The sequence below is a fragment of the Bufo gargarizans genome, chromosome 9, assembly GCF_014858855.1.
Source record: "Bufo gargarizans isolate SCDJY-AF-19 chromosome 9, ASM1485885v1, whole genome shotgun sequence".
In the NCBI taxonomy this organism is placed as follows: domain Eukaryota; kingdom Metazoa; phylum Chordata; class Amphibia; order Anura; family Bufonidae; genus Bufo; species Bufo gargarizans.
In genome coordinates this window covers 118719318-118741653 of record NC_058088.1, presented here as the reverse complement: position 1 = coordinate 118741653, position 22336 = coordinate 118719318, and the positions used below count along the sequence as shown (strand labels likewise).

General features: G+C 47.9%; 1 protein-coding gene across 4 annotated transcripts in view; it reads left to right on the top strand.

Moving 5' to 3' along the window:
- The first annotated feature begins 427 nt into the window (after positions 1 to 427).
- The window catches only part of LOC122945951 (ras-related protein Rab-6A-like), a 40580-nt gene continuing 18671 nt past the window's right edge, over positions 428 to 22336 (top strand). For all 4 annotated transcript variants that reach the window (XR_006391191.1, XR_006391190.1, XM_044305176.1 and 1 more), the window contains exons 1-2: positions 428 to 574; positions 19804 to 19862. Coding sequence is in view for 2 of the 4 variants with exons in the window: in XM_044305176.1 (XP_044161111.1) it covers positions 502 to 574; positions 19804 to 19862 (132 nt within the window). In the remaining 2 variants the exon portion in view is untranslated. The remainder of the gene's footprint in view (positions 575 to 19803; positions 19863 to 22336) is intronic.

The following is a 22336-nucleotide window of genomic DNA, read 5'->3' as shown; positions in this document are numbered from 1 at the left end:
AGAACCTGGCCACACTGACCTCCACCGTATCTGACGCAGGGCATCACCCTCTGTGTGTTAGCAGCGCGAGGTCAGTGGTCCGAATTCTCTAAATTGCACCTTTTGTGCACAATTTTTTGCCCCTTTGTGTCCCTTCCTTTGGCTTGTAAGGCAGCTTCGATTTACTTTGAGGCCAGCTCACTTCACCTTTTATTATTGGTGATAAGGTCTCCTCAAAGTCCATAAAAAAATATATACAAATGATGTGACTAAGAAACTAAGTAGGCTAATCATGGCGGGCACTGCTCTGCACTGGACACAACACGACTGTCAGCCTGTCCGCTACCATCAGGGCCTCACTCCCCTGGGTATACCAATATGGCGGCTCTTGCCTCGGGAGCGCGCACGGCCCCTCCCTCCCCATCACGTTAGCAGGACGCGCTCGGCCTGGTGTGCGTGCTCGCTCGCTCCTCGGTTCTGGTCGGTTCTGCTCCAGGTCGGTGATTCGGCGCCTGCATCATCATGACCTCGACCGGCGGAGAGTTCGGAAACCCCCTGAGAAAATTCAAGCTGGTCTTCCTTGGGGAGCAGAGCGGTGAGTGACGGCCCCGTAGTGTGAGCCTGCACGGGAGTGGTTGTGTGGGGACAGCGGAGCACTGTGGCCAAGTGGATATGCCGGGGCCGGGTGCGGCAGTGGGGGGCTCCGGTGATCCCGGCTGTAATCGCCGGGTCTGGTCTGTGTGATCGGTCAGTGATGGGGTGACGTCATAGCTATAAATATCTGCCCGCATGACACTACACAGTGAGGCAGGGTGAGGGCTGTGACGTCACAGCTGTAACCCCTGACACTACACAGTGAGGAAGGGTGTGATGTCACAGGTGTAACCCCTGTCACCCTGAACAGTGACACTGGGTGAGGGGTGTGATGTCACAGGTGTAACCCCTGTCACCACACAGTGACACTGGGTGAGGGGTGTGATGTCACAGGTGTAACCCCTGTCACCCTGACACTACACAGTGACACTGGGTGAGGGGTGTGATGTCACAGCTGTAACCCCTGTCACCCTGACACTACACAGTGACACTGGGTGAGGGTGTGATGTCACAGCTGTAACCCCTGTCACCCTGAACAGTGACACTGGGTGAGGGGGTGTGATGTCACCGCTGTAACTCCTGTCACCCTGACACTACACAGTGACACTGGGTGAGGGGTGTGATGTCACAGCTGTAATCCCTGTCACCCTGACACTACACAGTGACACTGGGTGAGGGGTGTGATGTCACAGCTGTAACCCCTGTCAGCCTGACACTACATAGTAACACTGGGTGAGGGGTGTGATGTCACAGCTGTAACCCCTGTCAGCCTGACACTACATAGTGACACTGGGTGAGGGGTGTGATGTCACAGCTGTAACCCCTGTCACCCTGACACTACACAGTGACACTGGGTGAGGGGTGTGATGTCACAGCTGTAACCCCTGTCAGCCTGACACTACATAGTAACACTGGGTGAGGGGTGTGATGTCACAGCTGTAACCCCTGTCACCCTGACACTACACAGTGACACTGGGTGAGGGGTGTGATGTCACAGCTGTAACCCCTGTCACCATGACACTACACAGTGACACTGGGTGAGGGGTGTGATGTCACAGCTGTAACCCCTGTCACCCTGACACTACACAGTGACACTGGGTGAAGGGTGTGATGTCACAGCTGTAACCCCTGTCACTACACAGTGACACTGGGTGAGGGGTGTGATGTCACAGCTGTAACCCCTGTCAGCCTGACACTACATAGTAACACTGGGTGAGGGGTGTGATGTCACAGCTGTAACCCCTGTCAGCCTGACACTACATAGTGACACTGGGTGAGGGGTGTGATGTCACAGGTGTAACCCCTGTCACCCTGACACTACACAGTGACACTGGGTGAGGGGTGTGATGTCACAGCTGTAACCCCTGTCACCATGACACTACACAGTGACACTGGGTGAGGGGTGTGATGTCACAGCTGTAACCCCTGTCACCCTGACACTACACAGTGACACTGGGTGAAGGGTGTGATGTCACAGCTGTAACCCCTGTCACTACACAGTGACACTGGGTGAGGGGTGTGATGTCACAGCTGTAACCCCTGTCAGCCTGACACTACATAGTGACACTGGGTGAGGGGTGTGATGTCACAGGTGTAACCCCTGTCACCCTGACACTACACAGTGACACTGGGTGAGGGGTGTGATGTCACAGCTGTAACCCCTGTCACCCTGACACTACACAGTGACACTGGGTGAGGGGTGTGATGTCACAGCTGTAACCCCTGTCAGCCTGACACTACATAGTGACACTGGGTGAGGGGTGTGATGTCACAGGTGTAACCCCTGTCACCCTGACACTACACAGTGACACTGGGTGAGGGGTGTGATGTCACAGCTGTAACCCCTGTCACCATGACACTACACAGTGACACTGGGTGAGGGGTGTGATGTCACAGCTGTAACCCCTGTCACCCTGACACTACACAGTGACACTGGGTGAAGGGTGTGATGTCACAGCTGTAACCCCTGTCACTACATAGTAACACTGGGTGAGGGGTGTGATGTCACAGCTGTAACCCCTGTCAGCCTGACACTACATAGTGACACTGGGTGAGGGGTGTGATGTCACAGGTGTAACCCCTGTCACCCTGACACTACACAGTGACACTGGGTGAGGGGTGTGATGTCACAGCTGTAACCCCTGTCACCATGACACTACACAGTGACACTGGGTGAGGGGTGTGATGTCACAGCTGTAACCCCTGTCACCCTGACACTACACAGTGACACTGGGTGAGGGGTGTGATGTCACAGGTGTAACCCCTGTCACTACACAGTGACACTGGGTGAGGGGTGTGATGTCACAGCTGTAACCCCTGTCACCATGACACTACACAGTGACCCTCGGTGAGGGGTGTGATGTCACAGCTGTAACCCCTGTCACCATGACACTACACAGTGACACTGGGTGAGGGGTGTGATGTCACAGCTGTAACCCCTGTCACCATGACACTACACAGTGACACTGGGTGAAGGGTGTGATGTCACAGCTGTAACCTCTGTCGGCCTGACACTACACAGTGACACTGGGTGAGGGGTGTGATGTCACAGCTGTAACCCCTGTCACCCTGACACTACACAGTGACACTGGGTGAGGGGTGTGATGTCACAGCTGTAACCTCTGTCGGCCTGACACAGTGACCCTCGGTGAGGGGTGTGATGTCACAGCTGTAACTCCTGTCGGCCTGTACTACACCTGTATATAACGGAGCTGAGGCATGGAGTGAAGCTCGCGGAAATACTTACAATACAGATATAACGGGTGGACAGCCCTACCACCTATGAGCGGGCATGATTGTGCCAGAGAAGATCTAGGGAATGGCAGAGTCATTCCTTGTCAGAGTTATTGCAGGTGTTCAGTGGCCACAGCCAGGCATGGCATCCTGCTGACCTCAACCAACCTCACCACATATGGCCAGGAGGCAGGGACACATGTCTGCCCGGGTATCTCTGTAAGTCTTAAAGGGCCCCTGTCAGCAGATTTGCACCCATGACACTGGCTGACCTGTTACATGTGAGCTTGGCAGCTGAAGGCATCTATGTTGGTCCCATGTTCATATGTGCCACATTGCTGAGAAAAGTGATGTTTTAAAGGGTAACTGTCATATTTTCATTAAAAAAAAAGTTTTTGCATATGTTACTGCTGTATCATCATTATGCATAAAGCAATCTTTAGTTTCTTCACTTACCACCGTTTTCCTTGAGTTTTCCCTTTAGTTACGGCTGTTTTGAATTCTACATTATGAGGCCAGTTCTCTGAGGCCAAAACTGCTTTCCCTCAGGTCACATGCAAACTTGCTGTAGCCAGCAGCTTCCTGCCAGCCAATCAGATTGTATTGCTGAGAGACACGCCTCCTCACTCTGAAGCCTGATGCAGGCATGCAGTGTGAAGGACCGCCCCTCCATCTTCCTAGGCGGAGACAGACGAGCCATAGCAATGGTCTTTTAATGGAGCAGTGGAAAGGGACAGAGGACATTAATGAAAGCTGTTATTATAAGACAGATCTTTGGACAATCACTGACAGACTGCCCCAGGTATACATGCCTAGCTCTAACAAACTAGCAAATAGAATACAAATATGACAGTTATCCTTTAATATCTGCAAATGAGCCTCTAGGAGCAACAGGGGCGTTGTCATTACACCTAGAGGCTCTGCTCTCTCTGCAGTCGCTGAGCCCTCCGGACTTTGTCTTGAAATTCATCACGCCTGGCCGTGTCTTCTCCTAATGTCTCGAGCTATGCGCTTCGGTATCCGACACAGTAGAGCAAACGGGCTCGCCGTTCTTTTCTGACCTAAGAGGAGGCCGCAAGCTCTTCAAACAGCTGTTCATCAGGGGTGCTAGAAGTGGGACCACTGATCGGATACTGATGAGCTGTCCTGCGGACCTGTAAAGATTTTTGTAAGCGTTCTCCCCTCTGGCCAACAGAGGACCTCATCTATTAAAGGGGTTATCCAGGGGTTTGATGTTGATGGCCTTCAGAATAGGTCACCAGTAGGAGATCAGATCAGCTCTTTGAGGAAGCTGCGGCGCTCACTTCAATGGTGCTGATCCTGTTCCTAGCCAGTGTGACTGAACGTGACGTTTTATGGACTATACGGAGCGTCGCAATGTAATCTTAAAGCTGATCAGCAGGAGTCGGACCCCGCCAATCTCCTATTAATTGCCTGTCCTAAGTATAGGTCATTAATATGTAAAACCCCTTTAAGGCCCCTTTCACACGAGCGTGATGGATTGGCTCCGGGTGCGTTCAGTTAAACTCACACCATTTTGCAAGTTCAGTCAGTTTTGTCTGCGATTGCGTTCAGTTTTTTTCCGCACGGGTGCAATGCGTTTTGATGCGTTTTTCCCGTGCGTGATAAAAAACTGAAGGTTTTACGAACAACATCTCTTAGTAACCATCAGTGAAAAACGCATCGCACCCGCACTTGCTTCCAGGAACAATGTGTTTTTCACTGAAGCCCCAGTCACCTCTATGGGGCCAGGGCTGCGTGAAAAATACAGACTATAGAACATGCTGCGATTCTCACGCAACGCAGAACTGATGCATGAAAAAAAACGCTCATGTACACAGACCCATTGAAATGAATGGGTCAGGATTCGGTGCGGGTTCACGTCACATATTGCACCCGCGCGGAAAACTTACTAAGCCTAAGGACTCTTTCACACGGCCTCGCGTGTGAGGGGCGGATAGGATGTGGGTGCGTCGCGGGAAAATGTGTGGGGTTTTTTCCCACGAGTGCAAGCGTTTTAATGCGTTTTTACGAAAATCACCGCTCATGTGCACAGCCCCATAGAAATGAATGGGTCCGGATTCAGTGCGGGTGCAATGCGTTCACTTCCCGCATTGCACCCGCGCGGAAAACTCGCCCGTGTGAAAGAGGCCTAAGAGTTTTTATTTCCGTGCACCTTAAAGAGAACTGGTCCCCGTGAAATGCAGCGCAGGTTGCAGAAGAGGAGCTGGTGTTATCAGTGTATGCACAAGGACTCCTTCCTTCCCGATATTTGCCCGCTCATCAGCGGAGGAGAAAAGCTGTATTTACATAAACCGATCACCTCCACTGTACGGGGATGCCTAGTGGCATACACAATCGTTTCTAGGCAGCAGATCGCTGGGTACGCAGCACAATGTGCTGCACCTTTAGGCCATCTGCACACAGCTGCGGGTGAAGGCACAAATTTCCATGCGTATTTTTGTGCTTTCTGCAGGATATCCGCACCAAAATCCGCAATGTCTAACCGCAGTGCTAGATGCGGTTTTGCTGCAGATCTCACTCTTCCAATGAAAAGGGTGAAAGCCGCAGCTAAAACCGCAAACATAATTGACATGCTGCAGATTTTTAAATCCACAATGCAGGTCAATACCGCACGGAAAATTTAAAATGTATGTACTCTCATACACTTTACTGGTAGTTTTTTCAGCACGGGAATCGCCAATTTACTGCACGTATTCCACAACGTGTGCAGGCGGCCTTAGTATGTGAAAAACTGGAGCGTAAGGGCTCATGCACACTACCGCAAAACACGGATCTGCAAAAAATACAGATGACGTCTGTGTGCATTCAGTATTTTGCGGAACAGCCGGCCCCTAATGTAACAGACCTATCCTTGTCCGTAATGTGGGCAATAATAGGAACATGTTCTATTTTTATTTTTTTTTGCTGGACAGACATACAGAAATTGAGTCGTTTCCGTTTTTTGCGGCACGGTACAGCAAAGTGTATGAGCTTAGACAAATCTCGCATACATTTGCTTCTTTTCTTAGGTGCGGACATTGACCTGCGGTGCGGCTTTCAAAATCTGCAGCATGACCATTCAGGCCTCTTGCACACGACCAGAGGTCGCACTACATTTTTTCCAGAAGAGTATAAATACTCCTTACCGTTTTTGAGGAGTATTTTGGCCGAGGAGGAGTACGAAAGCTGCAGGAATTCAAATACATAATACGGAGGCCTACATAATGTGAAGGGCTTGTTCACATCTGCGTTGAAGGCTCCATTCGGTATCTCTATCGCAGATTATGACATAAGGGCCGGACATAAAAACCTGCACGCAGGACTTTTGTCTGGTAACAAAACAGGACCCTGAATGGAAACTTGGATGGACTCCATCATAGTCAATGGAGTCTGTCTAGCCCTGATCCTGCCAGTTATGGGCCCGTCCGGAACCTCTGCTCATCTAATGGAGCCAAACAACAGAAATAAATAGTGGGGTGAATGAGCCCTGAGGAGGGCAGTTATGAATGAGAACCATTACTAGCCTGAATAACATCTCTCCCCTCCTGCGAGCTTCTCCAACATACAGTCCCATGTAAGTAACAGCACTGCCTTTCCTCCAGTCTCTTCAACATACAGTCCCATGTAAGTAACATCACTGCCTTTCCTCCAGTCCCTCCAACGTACAGTCCCAGGTAAATAACATCACCCCCTCCAACGTACAGTCCCATGTAAGTAACATCACTGCCCTTCATCCAGTCCCTTCAATGTACAGTCCCATGTAAGTAACATCACTGCCTTTCCTCCAGTCTCTTCAACATACAGTCCCATGTAAGTAACATCACTGCCTTTCCTCCAGTCCCTTTAACATACAGTCCCATGTAAGTAACATCACTGCCTTTCCTCCAGTCCCTTTAACATACAGTCCCATGTAAGTAACAGCACTGCCTTTCCTCCAGTCCCTTCAACATACAGTCCCATGTAAGTAACAGCACTGCCTTTCCTCCAGTCCCTTCAGCATACAGTCCCATGTAAGTAACAGCACTGCCTTTCCTCCAGTCCCTTCAGCATACAGTCCCATGTAAGTAACAGCACTGCCTTTCCTCCAGTCCCTTCAACATACAGTCCCATGTAAGTAACAGCACTGCCTTTCCTCCAGTCCCTTCAACATACAGTCCCATGTAAGTAACAGCACTGCCTTTCCTCCAGTCCCTTCAACATACAGTCCCATGTAAGTAACAGCACTGCCCTTCCTCCAGTCCCTCCAATGTACAGTCCCAGCTAAATAACATACATGTGGTCGTGTGCATGAGGCCTTTACTTTGGGGTGGACTTTATCAAGCCCTTCACTCAAGTTTTCTGGCTTCAAAAAGTTGCTTATTCCAGCATTGTGACTAGTGTTGAGTGATTCAGGTTCAGATTACCAATATGGCCTCCGCATTACCGTAACATTTCTGGGCTCCGGAGGTGTTCGCGGTCTTGCTGTAAATATCACGAGACTTGCTTCGTCTCACGTTTATGACTTGCCACTTCGGTTATGTGCATAAATTACGGTGTCAAAACCCGAATCTGAACTCTGCTTCATTAATGAGGCACAAAGCAGAGTTCAGATTTTGACACTATATAATTTATGCGCATAACCGGTGTCATGTCATGGAGTCTTGTGATATTTGCAGCACGATTGCGGAGCCCGTACATTTTACAATGGTACGGAGGCTATATTGTGAATGAAGTTTTCAAACTAATCGGGTTAGGCTACTTTCACACTAGCGTCTTTACTGGATCCGACAGGGTTTAGCAAAAACGCTTCCGTTACTGATAATACGACCATCTGCATCCATTATGAACGGACCTGGTTGTATTGTCTTTAACATGGATCCGTCATGTATGCCACTGAAAGTGAATTGTGGCAGAGAAAACGGATCCGTCCCCATTGACTTGCATTGGGGGTCATGCCGTCTTGCTCCACATCACAGGCTGGAAAGCAAACTACAACATGTTGCGGTTTGCTCTCCGGGATGGGAACGGAATGCATTGTGGAGCAATCTGTTCAGTTTTGTCTCCTTGACAACGAATGGGGACAAAACGGGAGTGTTTTTTTCCGTTTTTTTAGCCCCTATGACTGATCTCAATACCGGAAAGCTAAAGGCTCACCTCAAATATACCTACAATGGTAAATTCACCCCATTATTTATCATTTAATATAATAACCAATAAAAAAAACATTTTATTACATTTTTTTTATTCCATATAAAATTGCTGATAAATATTGCTTCATATTATAAATCTGAAGCGAGGGAGGACAAAAGGCACATTCCACTTAAAGGGGTTGTCCAAGACTTAAATACTGATGACCTATCCTCTGATCTGTTCGAGTAGGCAATGATGCTGCTGCCTTTTTTCAGCTTTTCCTAGGCCGAGTGACGACACGTTCATCAGTCACGTGGCCTTGGCTCTGCTCAGTCCCATTGAAGTGAATGGAGCTGAGCTGCGATACCAGGCACAGCCACTATACAATGTATGGCGCTGTGCTTGATCTGCCGAGAGAAGACCACGCCGCACAGAGGCACGCCAGTGACTTCTCAAACCAAACTGCTGATCTGCGGGGGTCCCAGGTGTCGATTTCCCCCCCCCCCCCCCCAACCCCTTTTTACTAAACCAACATGTCTGTAGTACACACACCCTTCATCCAGTGATGTCAGTCTCCAATCAATGTGTCCATATTAATAATTATTACAGCGCCAGTCATTCCAGAGAGGGCTCTACCACTGGGACCCCATTGGTCATGAAAATGAGGAACCTATACTCCATGGAATCCCCTGCTGGTCTGGCATGTGCACAGCCGCTCCATTTGTTTTTAAATAACTTCAAGAATTTTTTTATTTCTTTTATGCTCGGGATTAGGGTCCATTCACAAGTCTGCAAGTGTTTTGCGGACCGCACATAGAAATGCCTATTCTTGTCCATGGCTGCGGACAAGAATAGGACATGCTCTATCTTTTTTTTTTTTTTTTTTGCGGGGCCGGGGAACCGAGCTACAGATGCGGACAGCACATGGAGCCTCCTTTGTGTCACCCGCAATGCTAGGGAGGCTCCAACCCCGTCCCCACCTGCCATTGGCTGCTCGCCTCGACACGGATGTTTTATACAGGGAGAAGCCGCAGTGCTGGGAGTGGGGTAAGTATATTACCGGTGAGGGGCCCGGCATATGGGGGGGGGGGGAGGTTTCTTGAAATTGGATAGCAGGAGGAGCTGAGCAGATGGATATATAGTTTTAGGGCTGTTTCACACGAGCGGATGCCGTGCGTGACATCCGGTGCGTGAATGACAGCCAAGACCCGATGCGGACAGCAGAAGCACGGAGCAGTAACGTGATTGATAATGCTCCGTGCCTCTCTGTGATCTCTTTAGGCCTCCTGCACACGACCGTTGTGTGCACCCGTGGCCGTTGTGCCGTTTTCCGTTTTTTTTGCGGACCCATTGACTTTCAATGGGTCCGTGGAAAAATCGGAAACTGTACCGTTTGGCAGCCGCATCCGTGAGCCGTGTTTCCTGGCCGTGAAAAAAATAAGACCTGTCCTATTTTTTTCACGGCCAACGGTTCACGGGCCCATTCAAGTCAATGGGTCCGTGAAAATCACGGATGCACACAAGATTGTCATCCGTGTCCGTGATCCGTGTCCGTGATCCGTGTCCGTTTTTTCCTATCATTTCAATGGCAAACTTGACTTAGATTTTTTTTTCATTTTTCATGTCCGTGGATCCTCCAAAAATCACGGAAGACCCACGGAAGAAAAAACGGGCACGGATCACGGACCTACGGACCCCGTTTTTGCGGACCGTGTAAAAAAACGTTCGTGTGCAGGAGGCCTTACTACGAAATCACGGTGACAACTTTATCTCACTGTGATATCGTAGTAAAGAGATGGGAGGCATGGAGCATTATCAGTCATGTTACTGCTCCGTGCTTCTTCTGTCCGCATCGGGTCTTGGCTGTCATTCACGGAGCGGATGTCACGCACAGCATCCGCTCGTGTGAAACAGCCCTTAGGGCTAATTTATACATTTAGATGCCTGTGTATACAGAGAGAGCTGTCAATCACTGAGAGCACCGCCTCCTTGACTTCAAAGCCGAGAATTAGCAGGAATTTATATGTATAAAACCATGTATCAATCCGCACAGCTCCTCCTGCTCCATAAGGCGCTGCCTGTAGCCTACATTGCATTTTCATGGTGACAGGTTCGCACCAGCATCGTAAAGATGTCTGGAGTCCTCTCCTAGCGGACATTTATGGCGTATCCAATCGACATCCATCTTTTAAACTGCACAGTTAGGCCAAGTTCACATCTGCGTCGGAGGCTCCGCTAAGGGTCCCCATGGCAGATTCCATTAATAATGCTGACTAAATGCCAGGTCACATGGCGGAAACCGGTGTGGGGTCTGTCAGGTGCGTTCGTGTCCGTTATATATGAGTGATTCGGCATTCCGTTATTTTCATTGTTCCTGTATCAGAGCAGAAGAACGGAAATAACCCTGAGTTGAACGCGGCCCTAGGCTGTCCATGTTGGTTCACATGTAGCGGTGGTGTGCCACATGGCAAAACTGCATGCATTTTTTAAAAATATTTTTATATCTTAATAGTATGGGCGTTTTTGGTCGCGATGATATCCATGATGTTTATATTTTTGGGTATTTCGTTTTTTTATTATACGGAAAGGGGGGTGATTTTAAACTTTGTATTTTTAATCATGTATTTTTTTTTAAATGACTATTACTGTCTATTGCTCATTTCTTATGTTGGCCTGCCATCTGGTGGCCAAAATCAGAATTGTAGTTTGAATACTCCAGAGTCTCTTCAGCGAGACCCAGGGCATTCAAACCAGTTACTGGCATCCCCATTGGCCACAGAGGATGTCGGTAGGTGATCCCACTTGATCACAGCATCTAAAGGATTTAATTAATGTAATCGACATTATTGCCGGTTGCGGTAATTAGCGGCAGGTCTCTGCTGTTTGAAACAGCAGAGACCTGCCGGCCACGACTCCATGTTTACATGTGTGGCGCTGGTAGTGAAAGCATTAAAGGGGTGGACTATGACCACCCGCTGAACAGTGCCGCCCCATTGTGTAGTACAGCACTCCAGTTCCACACTGGAGCATGGGAGCCCAGTGCTACTTAGTAGAGGTCACTAATGGATGCGGCCGGTCATGTGCACCTCCTCCTATGGCTATGTTGGGACCGGAGCGCTGTGTAATCAAGGGGCCCTGATCTACAGCAAACTAGCAAATGAACCATAGTGCCGATTCCAGCGCTCATTTAGACCTCTGTCACATGGATCAGGATTTCTGAATTTTCATCCACACGCTGTGTAAGGGTACTATCACACTTGTGGCAAAGGATTCCGGCAGAACTGCCTGCCGGATCCGTCAAGACGTACGTAAAAAAAAAAAAAAAGTGTGAAAGTACCCTAAAGGCTACTTTCACACTAGCGTTTTATGCGGATTCGTCATGGATCTGCAAAAAATGCTTCAGTTGCAATAATACAATCGCATGCATCCGTCATGAACGGATCCGGTTGTATTATGTTTTCTATAGCCATTGACGGATCCTTCTTGAACATGAACACCATTGAAAGTCATTAGGGGACGGATCCGTTTTCCATTGCGCCAGACTGTGTCAGAGAAAACGGATCCGTACCCATTGACTTACATTGTGTGCCAGGACGGATCCGTCTTGCTCTGCACCACATCATGGACAGAAAAACTCCGCAGGCAGCCTCCAGAGCGGAATGGTGACTAATCGGAGGCAAACGGATGCATTCTAGCGGATCCTTTTCCATTCAGAATGCATTGGGGCAAAACTGATCCGTTTTGGACCGCTTCTGAGAGACCTGAACGGATCTCACAAACGGAAACCAAAACGCCAGTGTGAAAAATGCAGAAGAATAGCTGGGGTATTGTGGATTTTATACAGCAGATTTATTTTATGGGTTTTCACCCTTTCTGATGGAGTGGGTGAAATCTGCTGGCTTTCTGCACAGTATTGTTACAGGGTTTGTTTGGTTTTTTTGTGTGCGTTTTTTGCGGCGGAAACATATCAAAATCTGCTGCAGATTTGTGACCACAGCCTTAGGCTACATGCACACGACCGTATGTGTTTTGCGGTCTGCAAATTGCGGGTCGCCCAAAAAATTTATGACATCAGTATGCCATCCGTTGTTTTTTTTTTGCGGATCCATTGCATTTTTTGCTGACCTGTTGAAATGAATGGGTACACATCCTATCCGCAAGAAAAAACTGAATGGACATGGAAACAAAATACATTCGCGTGCATGAGGCCTTAGAGAAGAAAATGGCTAATCCCGTCAGAGTTCTAGATTTGTATTAATATAATTGTCCTCTTTTTGTTACTTTATGGCAAGTTGATTTTAAGCGCCGTCTGTTGTGCTAGTACGTGGGATCTTTCACTGCAGCTCTCGGGCGAGACGAGTTTTTTAGGGCCACTGTTTACACAACAATCTGTAGTTCTTCAAAGCTGGTTAGTAAAATGTCCGTTTTTATTGTCAAATCCGGAGATTTGCAGTAAGCTGATTATTGTCTTGTCTTTAGCAGTGAGGCTGGAAGGTCAGCGCTCGCCAAAGCTCACTGTCCTAATAGAGATTCCTATCATCAGATTACCGTACTGTCACGTGTAGGGTCTCTACACCGTCATATACGAACGTATGTATTACACCTTACAGTGCAATGACGTTAGGATATGGTGACACCCGAGGCCAGGACTCCACCAGACCTGTGAAGGTGTCCTGTGGTATCTAAGATGTGTGGTAAGGTGAACAGAAAAGTGTCAGGTAGAGTCCTGGAAGGGGTGTATATCCCACCCAGCTTCCTCAACTGGGTGAGGTAAATAAAACCCAGAAGGTTAAAATGGTCTCAGCAATGTCTAGGTTGCCGAGACAGTTTTGTTAAGGACTGGGAGAAGGTAGGCTTGGTAGAGGGACCCCCAAGTCCGGGGAAGGTTTTCCCCTAGCCTGAGGGATTCCCAACTGAAGCCAGCGGGGATCGTTAAGGGGAAATAAAGCACAGTCCAGGCTGTCGGTCTGAGGAGAGTGATGCCTGGGGAGCTGGCTGCCTCGCTGGCTAGAGAAGCCGAATTCTCTGTGTGACCTGTGTTCAGTAGGTGAGCTAGGATCTTCACTGTATTAGCCAGAGTCCAGACGGGCAGGTGTTTATTTTGGTTTGGTTTATGTTTTGTGGTGCGGGACCCTTACCTTACCCAGTGATTTATAAGGTTACTTTTGCACTTGCATTTGGGGTTCCGCATGTGAGTTCCGTTTGAAAGCTCTCACAAGCGGCCCCGAACGGATCTGTACAAACCCAATGCATTCTGAGTGGATGCGGATCCGCTCAGAATGTATCAGTATGGCTCCATTTGGCCTCCGTTCCGCTCAGCAGGCGGACACCCGAACACAGCTTGCAGCGTTTTTGTGTCCGCCTGGCCGTGCGGAGCCAAACGGATCCGTCCAGACTTACAATGCAAGTCAATGGGGACGGATCCGTTTGACGTTGACACAATATGGTGCAATTGCAAACGGATCCGTCCCCCATTGACTTTCAATGTAAAGTCAGGAGTCCCTATTAATATACCATCAGATCAGAGTTTTCTCCAATCCGATGGTATATTTTAACTTGAAGCATCCCCATCACCATGGGAACGCCTCTATGTTAGACTATACCATCGGATTTGAGTTAGATCGTGAAAACTCAGATCCGACAGTATATTCTAACACAGAGGCGTTCCCATGGTGATGGAGACGCTTCAAGTTAGAATATACTAAGAAGTTTGTACATGACTGCTGCCTGGCAGTACCTGATCTCTTAGGCTGAGTTCACACGAGCGTGACAGATTAGGTCCGGATGCGTTCAGGGTGCGTTCAGTTAAACTCGCACCATTTTGCAAGCAAGTTTTGTCTGCGATTGCGTTTAGTTGTTCAGTTTTTTCCGTGCGGGTGCAATGCGTTTTGATGCGTTTATCACGCGCGTGATAAAAAACTGAAGGTTTACAAACAACATCTAGCAACCATCAGTGAAAAACGCATTGCATCCGCACTTGCTTGCAGATGCAATGCGTTATTCACGCAGCCCCATTCACTTCTATGGAGCCAGGGCTGCGTGAAAAACGCAGAATATAGAGCATGCTGCGATTTTAAAGCATTGCAGAAGTGATGCGTGAAAAAAAACGCTCATGTACACAGCCCCATTGAAATGAATGGGTCAGGATTCAGTGCGGGTGCAATACGTTCACCTACTGCATTGCACCCGCGCGGAAATTACCTGAGGGGTTAATTGTGCGTATCATAGCCCCCTGTAAGAGATCAGGGGCCAGACCCCCCTCCCTCCCCAGTATTAAATTTATTGGTGGCCAGTGCAGCCCCCCCTCCCTCCCTTCCTCCCCTGTATTAAATTCATTAGTGGCCAGTGCGGCCCCCTCCCTCCCTAGTATTAAGTTCATTGGTGGCCAGTGCGGCCCTCCCTCCCCTGTATTAAATTCATTGGTGGCCAGTGCGCGCCTTCCCCCCCCCCTAATTAAAATCACCCCCCTCCCCCATCATTGGTGGCAGCGATCTGAGTCCCAGTTTAATCTCCGGGGCTCCGATCGGTAACCATGGCAGGCAGGACGCTACTGCAGTTCTGGCTGCCATGGTTACTTAGCAATTAGCAGCATTATACTTACCTGCGCTGTCTGTGACCGGCCTGGCGCTCCTCCTACTGGTAAGTGACAGGTCTGTGCTACTAATGAATTTAATACAGGGGAGGGAGGGAGGGGGGGCCGCACTGGCCACCAATGAATTTAATACGGGGGAGGGAGGGAGGGGGAGGCCGCACTGGCCACCAATGAATTTAATACTGGGGAGGGAGGGGGGGCCGCACTGGCCACCAATGAATTTAAAACTGGGGAGGGAGGGGGTCTGGCCCCTGCTGCCTGGCAGCACCTGATCTCTTACAGGGGGCTATGATACGCACAATTAACCCCTCAGGTGCTGCACCTGAAGGGTTAATTGTGCAGATCACAGCCCCCTAAGAGATCGGGTGGTTCCAGGCAGCAGGGGGCAGTCATGTACACAGTTCTTTAGTATATTCTAACCTGAAGCGTCCCCATCACCATGGGAATGCCACTGTGTTAGAATATACTGTCGGATCTGAGTTTTCACAATGTGAAAACTCAGATCTGAAAAAGCTGTTATGCAGATGGATCCATTCTAAAGGATACAGGTGTTTGCATTATAGGTGCGGATCCGTCTGTGCAGATACCAGACGGATCCGCACCGAACGCAAGTGTGAAAGTAGCCTAACTGGGGTTGCCTGTATTTCCGGAGTGTTATAAATAAAGCAACGTTTGGACTTTACCCCTGTGGTCTGCAAGATAATCTGTCATTGCCGCCCTGGCTGAGAGTGTAACCCCTTACAGATGTTACCAGCTGATCCTTGAAAGGTAACTTGTCACGTTGAACGTGGTGTCGGGCTGACCTGCCTGCAGAGCAGATCTATGTATTTGAGAAAAGATTAGTATAACTTGTAATTAACTCCTGGGTTTAGGAGTCCAGTGGGCGGTCCTGCTCGACGACTGACGGCTATGTTTTAGGTACACTGACAGGACAGCAGGTCGGTGAGTGCGATCGCCCTCCAGACTGATTTTGACAGGTTATGCAGAATCTTTTCCCACCCAAGGATATATCAATCTGCGCAGCTCCTCCTGGTTATTACGTGATGCTTAGGATTTTTATAGTCCTGTAAGTTGTGAGATGACGCCTCCATGGCTTGGACTTCTTTTTCTAGGACATCTCACAGATATTGAGATCTTAATAATTTGGTCTCCAAATCTTTGAACTCTTTGGGAAGATTAATCAGAACTGGTGCAAAGGAAACTGGCTTCTTAGACCCTGGCGAGCAATCAGATTCCACCTTTTTCCAAAGGAGCTCTGAAAAATTTAGAAAAGTTAGAATCTGATTGGTTGCCTTGAGCAACTGCGCCAGTTTTGATAAATCTCCCTCTTTTATGTTCTTCAAGCCATTCCTGAGCAGCATGTCCGGCGCGTTATCCTGCCTCGTTAGGTGGGAATTAGGGAATATCGTTGCCACATTGTCTTTGCAGTGTTTAGGTAGGTGCTACAGGTCAATGTAACATCATCATTATTGCCGAATATTGCCCACAACATCACACTCCTCCACTGGTTTTGTTCCCATAGTACATTTTGGTGCCATTTCTGTCCCTAGTAAGTAACCCACGCGTTCCTGGCCATCCACACAATGTATTCATCAGACCACATCATTTCATTGCTCCATGGTCCAATTCTGATTCTACATAGTCCCATATGCATCTATCATCTATGTCTTCTGACAACTTTCTATCATCAAAGGGGTTGTCCGGGCTTTTACTATTGATGACCTATCCCCAGGCAGGGTTACCCAGTAGGGGGCATGCTGGGCATGGAGTGGTACAAAGATTTGTGTAAATCTACTGCTTGTAGTCTGTAGCCTCGCTCCTCCTAAGGCCTCGTTCACGGACATTTGCCACCTGCATTTTCTGCGGACAGCACACATATCCATTTGTCTTAGGAATCATACACACAACCGTATTTTTAGTTGGCATCCGATTAGCATTTTTTGCGGATAGGATATTGACCATTTTATTTCAGTGGGTCTGCAAAAAATGCAGGCTGCACGCCGTGTGCATCTGTGTCCGTTATGTAGTTCCGAAAAAAAAAATACATGTCCCATTGTTTGTTTTGTGGACAAGGATAGGCATTGTTGCAATGAATGCGCAAAAAAAAAAATGTCACACGGACTGCAAAATAAATGCGGTTGTGTAAACGAGACCTTAATGTGTCTGTTCGCACATTGGTAGTTTTTACTGATCAGTGAAAAAGTTCACAGGGACATGCAGTGATGTGGACCGAACGCAACCATTGAAATCTATGTGTCCGTGAAAAACTGACCACAGTTAGGAGATAGGCATCACACTGACCACGGTTAGGAGATGGTCTGGGAAAAAAATTCAGCAGAACAGTGTCCGTGTAATAATGGACAAAAAGGCAAAAAATAGACACTCAGACCAAATGCGGACCCTTCACGGTTGAAACGCCGTGCAATCCGTTTGTTACTGAAGTCCCATTCACTTCTGTGGAACCAGAGCTGCATGAAAAAAAAAAAAAAGCCAGAATATAGAACTTAAAATCAGGATTAGGGCGAGCACTCAACACTTGGACCAAGATAGCAGTGAAATAAAATTTTATGAAATCACAATAATATAACACGTGTATATTTATACAATAAAATCTAAAGATATAATACATAACATTTTTATTCCACAAGTAGGGATGGAAAAATAATATCAGTCTCTTGTAGAAACAGCTGTAATATATATATATATATAACTGAATCCAAGGGGTTGTTAACAATGTTGCGCTTCACTGTCCAGTGCGCACACTTGACTAGTTAGTGAGTTGACAGGCTCATATGCGCTGATCCAATGTTAATATGGCAATCAGACAGGCAAGCGGAGCCGTTCCTGCTCATATGAAAATGCATGTCTTAGTGTCCTTAAATGCCGATAATACAGTTCAGTTACCGTACATGTTAGAGTCGTATGCCGGTTCACAGCTGCAATGTTCCTACCTTCCACTCGGTGTATCTCGTGAGCGCCTCTATGGACGTGAGCGGTGGATAAGCAGCGTGGAACAATTCCGGCGTCTAGCTTGTAGCTCATGTGGTTTGCTGTTCCCGGATCTCGCGGGATTTCAGTGGTGGTCTGAGTCCGGACAATGAAGAGCAATATTAGACAGATTCTATGCTCCGCGTCCTGAAAAATCCGAATTCTTCCGTTATGTTATTATTTGCATGGCCATGCATAGGGTGCGGAGATACTTCTTTCACAGGTGTGTAGCCCAGACGCGTTTCGGGAACTCTTTCCCTTCGTCAGTGGTACAGCATCACCTGTCTTAATCCGCCTTTTATATCCGCAACTTGCACAAAATCCTGGATCACGAAAAAATGTAAGTTATGTCTTCTGGAACACAAAGGGGAAATTGTAACTGGTCTCTAGAGGGTTAAAAGATGCAATGGTGTCCCCTGAGTTGTGCGCCAGCAAGATTTAATTCAGACACATATTAAAAATTTGCAATAAAAAAGTGACCTTTTCAGGAGGGTTTTTCAAGTTTTAATGTGACTATTAGAAGGTTTAAAGGGTTTTCTATTGATTTAGGGCTCGTCCAGACGGCCGTATGTTTTGTTCTGCACCCATTCTGCATTTTTGCTGGACAGGTGCGGACCCATTCATTTCAAAGATGTCCACATCCGTTGTTCCGTTCTGCGGCCACACAAAAAATATAGAGCATGTCCTATTCTTATCCGCAATTGTGGACAAGAATAAGCACACGGGCCTGTATCCGTGTTTTGAGGATCCGCATACGGCCGTCTTAATGAGCCTTTATATTGATTATCTAACCTCCTGGATCAGCTGTTAGGGTCCAATTACACGTCCACAATTGTTATGCGATCTGCAAAACGCGGCCACCAGCCACGTGCGTTCTGAAACTATGATAAAAATGCCTATTCTTGTCCATGACTGTGGACAAGAATAGGACATGCTCTATCTTTTTTGCTGGACCGCGGAACGGAACTACATATGTGTACAGCTCATGGTGTGCTGTCCGCAACTTTTGCGGGCCCCATTGAAATGAATGGGTCCGCACCAGGTCAGTAAAACTGCGGAATGGATGTGGACATGTGAATAGACCCTTATTAGAAGGGGCCAGGTGCTCTATGAGCACTCCGTCCTCTTCCTAGGCCATATGATGTCACCAGAGATGAGCGAATTCACGCTTTGTTTGGTGGTAAAAGCAGAATTGCGTTATGGATTCCGTAACCACAGACCATAACGCAATTCTATGACGGAATGCATAACGGAATGCCTTTTAGAGGCATTCCGTTATTCATTTCGTCATAATAGAAGTCTATGGCCTGCATAACGGATCTGTCCCATTTCCGTTATTTAGGGGAGTCCTCACTGGAAACGGGACGGATCGGTTTTGCAGGCCCTAGACTTCTATTATGACAGAATGAATAACGGAATACCTCTAAAGGCATTCCTTTATACATTCAATCCATAACGCAATTCTGCTTTTACCACCAAACGAAGTATGAACGAATTTCAAAATATGAAATCCGCTCATCTCTAGATGTCACATGGCCTAGGCACAGCTCAGCTGGGTTGAGCTGCAATACCAAGCACTGCCACTATACAGTGTACGGTGCTGTGCCTGGAATGCTGCCGGTGGCTCCCTGTAACAGCTGATCAGAGGGGGTGCCAGGACTCTGACCCCTGCCGATGTGATAATGATGACCCATCCTGAGCATAGGTCATTGTTTATATTTACCTGGATAATCCCTTTAAGCTAACACTGTTCCATGTCTCACCCGCTCCTTTACAATTGTTATTCTTCTGCCTTTCTCCTGCAGTTGGGAAGACCTCCCTCATCACTCGGTTCATGTACGACAGCTTTGACAACACATACCAGGTGAGAAGTACTAACGTTAATACTCCCTTATTGTTCCGAGATTAAAGTAGTTGGAGGATTAGTCAAAGCAGCGGCTCTTGTGAAGGTCTCTAATCGCCTGTCATGTCCATGTCGTCTGGCAGTAATCACCCGTTCAATGTGTTATTGTTTCGGTGCCAGCTACGGGCTGCACTCCACGTGTACACATCCTGATAAGAGAAGCGCACAGTCCAGTAGATTCAGCTATTATAGCAGCATGTTGTAACCTGCTCCCGCATCCCCCATCTATTACTTGTCACAAGTTATCCCCTATCCACAGAATAAGGGGATAACTGTTAGATTGGTGAGGGTCTTACCGCTGGGACCCCCACCAATCTCGATAATGGGGGGTCCCATATCCGCTGCAGCCCCCTGAAATGAATGGAACGGCCACACGCATGCCTGACCGACTGCACCATTCTATTCAGGGGAGGTACAGGGGGAATAGGGCCCTCGTGATCGTGGGGGTCCCAGCGCTAGGACCCCCACCAATCTGATAGTTATTGGGGGTAATAATAACAACCGGAATACCCATTTAAGGCTCATTCAGACGGTGATGTGTCCATCTTAGTGCTGTCCGAATGTAGAAAGGACAGTACGCAGACTGAATATGTACCCATTGCAGTGTGTGGTCTGGTGCACATGGCGATTTTCCACACAGACCTAAACTGCACCTTCCAGCCCCAGTTTTACTGTTCGGCGCGCTCATTCCCATGAATGAGGGGTTGGACAGCACTTGCTAGAACAAGATGGAGTCTGGTCAGTGCAGACCTAATCAGAGGAAGAAGGAAGCAGCACTCGTTAGAACAAGATGGAGTCTGGTCAGTGCAGACCTAATCAGAGGAAGAAGGAAGGCAGCACTTGTTAGAACAAGATGGAGTCTGGTCAGTGCAGACCTAATCAGAGGAAGAAGGAAGCAGCACTCGTTAGAACAAGATGGAGTCTGGTCAGTGCAGACCTAATCAGAGGAAGAAGGAAGCAGCACTCGTTAGAACAAGATGGAGTCTGGTCAGTGCAGACCTAATCAGAGGAAGAAGGAAGCAGCACTCGTTAGAACAAGATGGAGTCTGGTCAGTGCAGACCTAATCAGAGGAAGAAGGAAGCAGCACTCGTTAGAACAAGATGGAGTCTGGTCAGTGCAGACCTAATCAGAGGAAGAAGGAAGGCAGCACTTGTTAGAACAAGATGGAGTCTGGTCAGTGCAGACCTAATCAGAGGAAGAAGGAAGGCAGCACTTGTTAGAACAAGATGGAGTCTGGTCAGTGCAGACCTAATCAGAGGAAGAAGGAAGCAGCACTCGTTAGAACAAGATGGAGTCTGGTCAGTGCAGACCTAATCAGAGGAAGAAGGAAGGCAGCACTTGTTAGAACAAGATGGAGTCTGGTCAGTGCAGACCTAATCAGAGGAAGAAGGAAGGCAGTACTCGTTAGAACAAGATGGAGCCTGGTCGGTGCAGACCTAATCAGAGGAAGAAGGAAGGCAGCACTTGTTAGAACAAGATGGAGCCCTGTCGGTGCAGACCTAATCAGAGGAAGAAGGAAGACAGCACTTGCTAGAACAAGATGGAGCCTGGTCGGTGCAGACCTAATCAGAGGAAGAAGGAAGGCAGCACTTATTAGAAAAAGATGGAGCCCTGTCGGTGCAGACCTAATTAGAGGAAGAAGGAAGACAGCACTTGCTAGAACAAGATGGAGTCTGGTCGGTGCAGACCTAATCAGAGGAAGAAGGAAGACAGCACTTGCTAGAACAAGATGGAGTCTGGTCGGTGCAGACCTAATCGGAGGAAGAAGGAAGGCAGCACTCGTTAGAACAAGATGGAGTCTGGTTGGTGCAGAACTGATAAGAGGAAGAAGGCAGCACTCGTTCTAGGTTGCAAAAACTGAAGTAAAGTTTCACTCCATAAAGATGTCTAGTGCAACATTTGAGTTAAATAAGCCTTTTTCCAAGCATGCTTCTTCCAGTGAATGGGTCTGGGGGGAAAATGGACCACGGAACAATTATCAAGCACTTGCATTGTATGAATGCTGATCCCTAGTAATTGCGCAGCTTAAATGGGTGCCTTCCATCACCAGATGAATGAGTGAACGCTCGTTTGTTGGCTGATTGCATCTTATGTGTAGCAGGTTGTCAGCTGCCTGTCACATAGGACAAACAGTTAATCTGCATGGGGATGAACGGTCACAGTAGGGATATAGAGGACATGATTAAGATGGTAATGGTAGGTGCCCTGTGCATAGACCCTTATTGTGGCTCCACATTTTCAGCAGGATGTTCCTGTAAAGAGATTGTGCTACTAATACAAATGTATCCATCCAATAGATATCACCGTTGTATCACTTTCCACAACACCACCATTTACCAAAACTGCCTTAAAGGGTAACCGTCATGTTTTCATTAAAAATATCTATTTTAGCATGTGTTACTGCTGCAGCATCATTATGCATAAAGCAATCTTT